At 36.8% G+C, this 2938-nt stretch overlaps 1 protein-coding gene across 1 annotated transcript; it reads left to right on the forward strand.

Moving 5' to 3' along the window:
- Window positions 1-51: 51 nt before the first annotated feature.
- On the forward strand, window positions 52-2934 carry LOC100641912 (dipeptidyl peptidase 3-like; the record flags this gene model as incomplete). Its single annotated transcript, XM_003391464.3, has 6 exons — window positions 52-271; window positions 316-422; window positions 2251-2343; window positions 2394-2456; window positions 2673-2797; window positions 2844-2934. Coding segments are annotated over 6 exons (699 nt in total), but the record flags the coding sequence as incomplete, so codon positions are not given.
- Window positions 2935-2938: the final 4 nt, after the last annotated feature.

The following is a 2938-nucleotide window of genomic DNA, read 5'->3' on the forward strand; positions in this document are numbered from 1 at the left end:
GTTTGATTAGGCATAGCAATTTAAGTGTGCCCACTTTTGACAGATTCTTGATCATTCTCTCTCTCTCTCCCTCTAGGGTTTGTTGCTGTTGTTAATAAGTCGATGAGTTCTAAATTCTCACAACTGGTGGACTCAGCTCAAGAGTTCCTCCCTCTCCTCCCTTGGGGGGTGGAGTTTGAAAAGGACAAGTTCCTACGTCCAGACTTTACTTCACTTGATGTTGTGTCGTTTGCCTCCAGTGGAATACCAGCTGGTATCAATATACCTAACTGTGAGTGGGTGGGGTTAGGGGTGTGGTTATGATCCTTACGTTAGATGATGAGATAAGACAGAATGAAGGATTTAAGAATGTGTCTTTGGGTAATGTATTGTCAGCTGCCTCACAGGATAAGAGAGTTACATTCCTTACATCAGAGGATCAGGTGAATTTAGAAATTGTGTATTTGTGACCATAATTGACAAAAGGTACCTTATGGCGGGTAGTGAAATTTGTCTTTGTAGCCTAAGAAATCCAACTTCCTGAGCCCCAGTTATCATAAAATTACTCCACAGGATGCAAAAAGTTACCATGAAACTTTTAGAAACAATGATTGTCTAACAAAGCACTCACAGGTTGATATTTTCCATTATAACTATCAATTTTAAAATCCGCCATAAGGGCCCTTTTTTCAATTATGGTCACATTTTGTTGTGGCATATCACATTGACATTTATTTCAATGATTATGATGAGCCTATGATGTTTGAGCCAAAGCAGCCACAGGATTAGCTTTGAGGCCAGCTACACTCACAGACACTAAACCACCCAAAAAAAGCTTTCCCCTTTATATCCATCCTATACCAACTTGCCCCCAAGCCTAAGGCTACGTTTACACAGCAATGGAAAACGCATCGTTTTTAAAGTATCCACTTAGAACACCGTTTTCGTTTCCATGTAGTTCTATCAAGATTCTATCTCGTTTTCATTCGTTTCTATGTAAACAGAAGCATAAAACAGGCACAAAACTATACGGATTGCATCGTTTTCGTTGCTGTGTAAATGTGGCCTAAGCCTTTATCAGTACTGGGACACAAAGCTAAGGGCAGAAGGAGGGACTAAGAAAATTATTCAGTGTATTCACAGTTTTGGAGTTGTGTTACAGAGCAACTTTAGTATGACATAAAAGGAGAAAGTGGCATGCTCCAACCAATCTCTGTGTAAACAAGCTCATTGTTAATTAATGAATATGATCACAGTGTGAATCACAGTGATTGAATATTTGTAACTGTAAATGTAAATTGCACTGTGTGCATTACATTATTAGGAGTAAATCAGCTCGTGTTGTTGTAATTGACAGCAATGAGACTAAGTACTACTTCACTATATTTAGTGATCAGTTACAAGTACTTTTGAATGGTGAAGATTGCACTGATGAAAAACTCCTTCTAACTGACATTCACACCTTCAATTATTACACAGCAACAAATATTGTTAAGAGTGTTGTGAAACCATGTTAACTTCATGAACTGTATGTATATAACTTCACATTTTGCTCATGTAGTATTATCATGTTGTAACTTGACTTTCATTCATCATCATGTGATAATCACTTATTTAAGTACACCGCTTGTTCTACATTCTTCTAGTTCAAATTTGGTTATTATTATCAAGAGTAGATAATAATTAGAGGAGAGTGTCCTACTGGCAAAAGGGGTCTGCTTCATCACGGCGTAGAATTGAAGAGTCACATTCAGGTTATTTCTGTATTTTCATTGAGTTTGAGTAGTTATTGCTAGTTATTTTCGAATAACTACTCAAAAATACGGAAAATAACCGGAATGTGACTCTTCAATTCTACACCGTGATGAAGCAGGGGGGTATTGCACAGTAGGACACTTTCCTCTAATTATTATCTACTCTTATTATTATGAGTAGCCCAATGGTGTAGTGTGTATAGTATGCATGTCAGGGAGGTGGTGGAATAGGGAGACAACAGGCTATTACTTGTAGCAACAACTGCATGTACATTTACACGTATATCTTATCATTATTGTGACTACACACACAAAATGTGAGTTCACACACACACCAAGATGTGAGTACACATGACTACACACACAAAATTTACATGTATGCTTTCACCTAAGCCATCCAGCATGAGTTTACTTGTGGGTATACATGTACAATGAAGAGTTAATTGGAGAGCAGCCTATTGTGATGGAAATATTGTAACCGTTAGATTTTGATCATAACATTATATTCTCTTGTTAGGGTATTTTTACTGATTTGAGAGGTAAAGCATTTGAAGTGCAGGTTGGATTGCATGAACTATTAGGACACGGATCAGGGAAACTGTTCGGTAAGGTAAGTCTCATTAATTCATTGTTATAGTTGATGGTATGAGTCTATAATAGGATAAGAATGGAGTCTTTAACTTTGAACAAGATAAAGTTATTAATCCTTTGACTGGAGATAAGGTTGGTTATATAGACATCTGTTGTAGTCATACTGTTTACTGTTTACACAATACAAATGTTCATACAATGCAAGAAGGGAGAAAGTGTGTGCCACCAAAATAATGGATATAGACTATTAATCATATTGACCATAAGAGTACAATATTCAATCATATTCACTGTTCCATAGTTTAGATTGTACTACAATGACTACTCTCTTGTACATGTACATTATAGATAAGGAGCTGGTATAATCCAGGAGAGACATGGGATACACAGTTTAGTACAATAGCATCAACTTATGAAGAATGTAGAGCAGAATGTGTTGGTATATACCTCTCCACTGACAGGAATATATTGCGGTAAGTATGGGTGTGGTTTATATTATCATGCTCCGCCTATTTCTAGTATATTTGGTTATGAAGGAGCTGAAGCTGAAGACATAATGTATGTGAATTGGTTGAGCATGTTGAGGGCAGGACTTATAGCATTAGAGTTTTATA

Source organism: Amphimedon queenslandica, unplaced genomic scaffold, assembly GCF_000090795.2.
Source record: "Amphimedon queenslandica unplaced genomic scaffold, v1.1 AMPQUscaffold_8923_Cont19137, whole genome shotgun sequence".
Lineage (NCBI taxonomy): Eukaryota > Metazoa > Porifera > Demospongiae > Haplosclerida > Niphatidae > Amphimedon > Amphimedon queenslandica.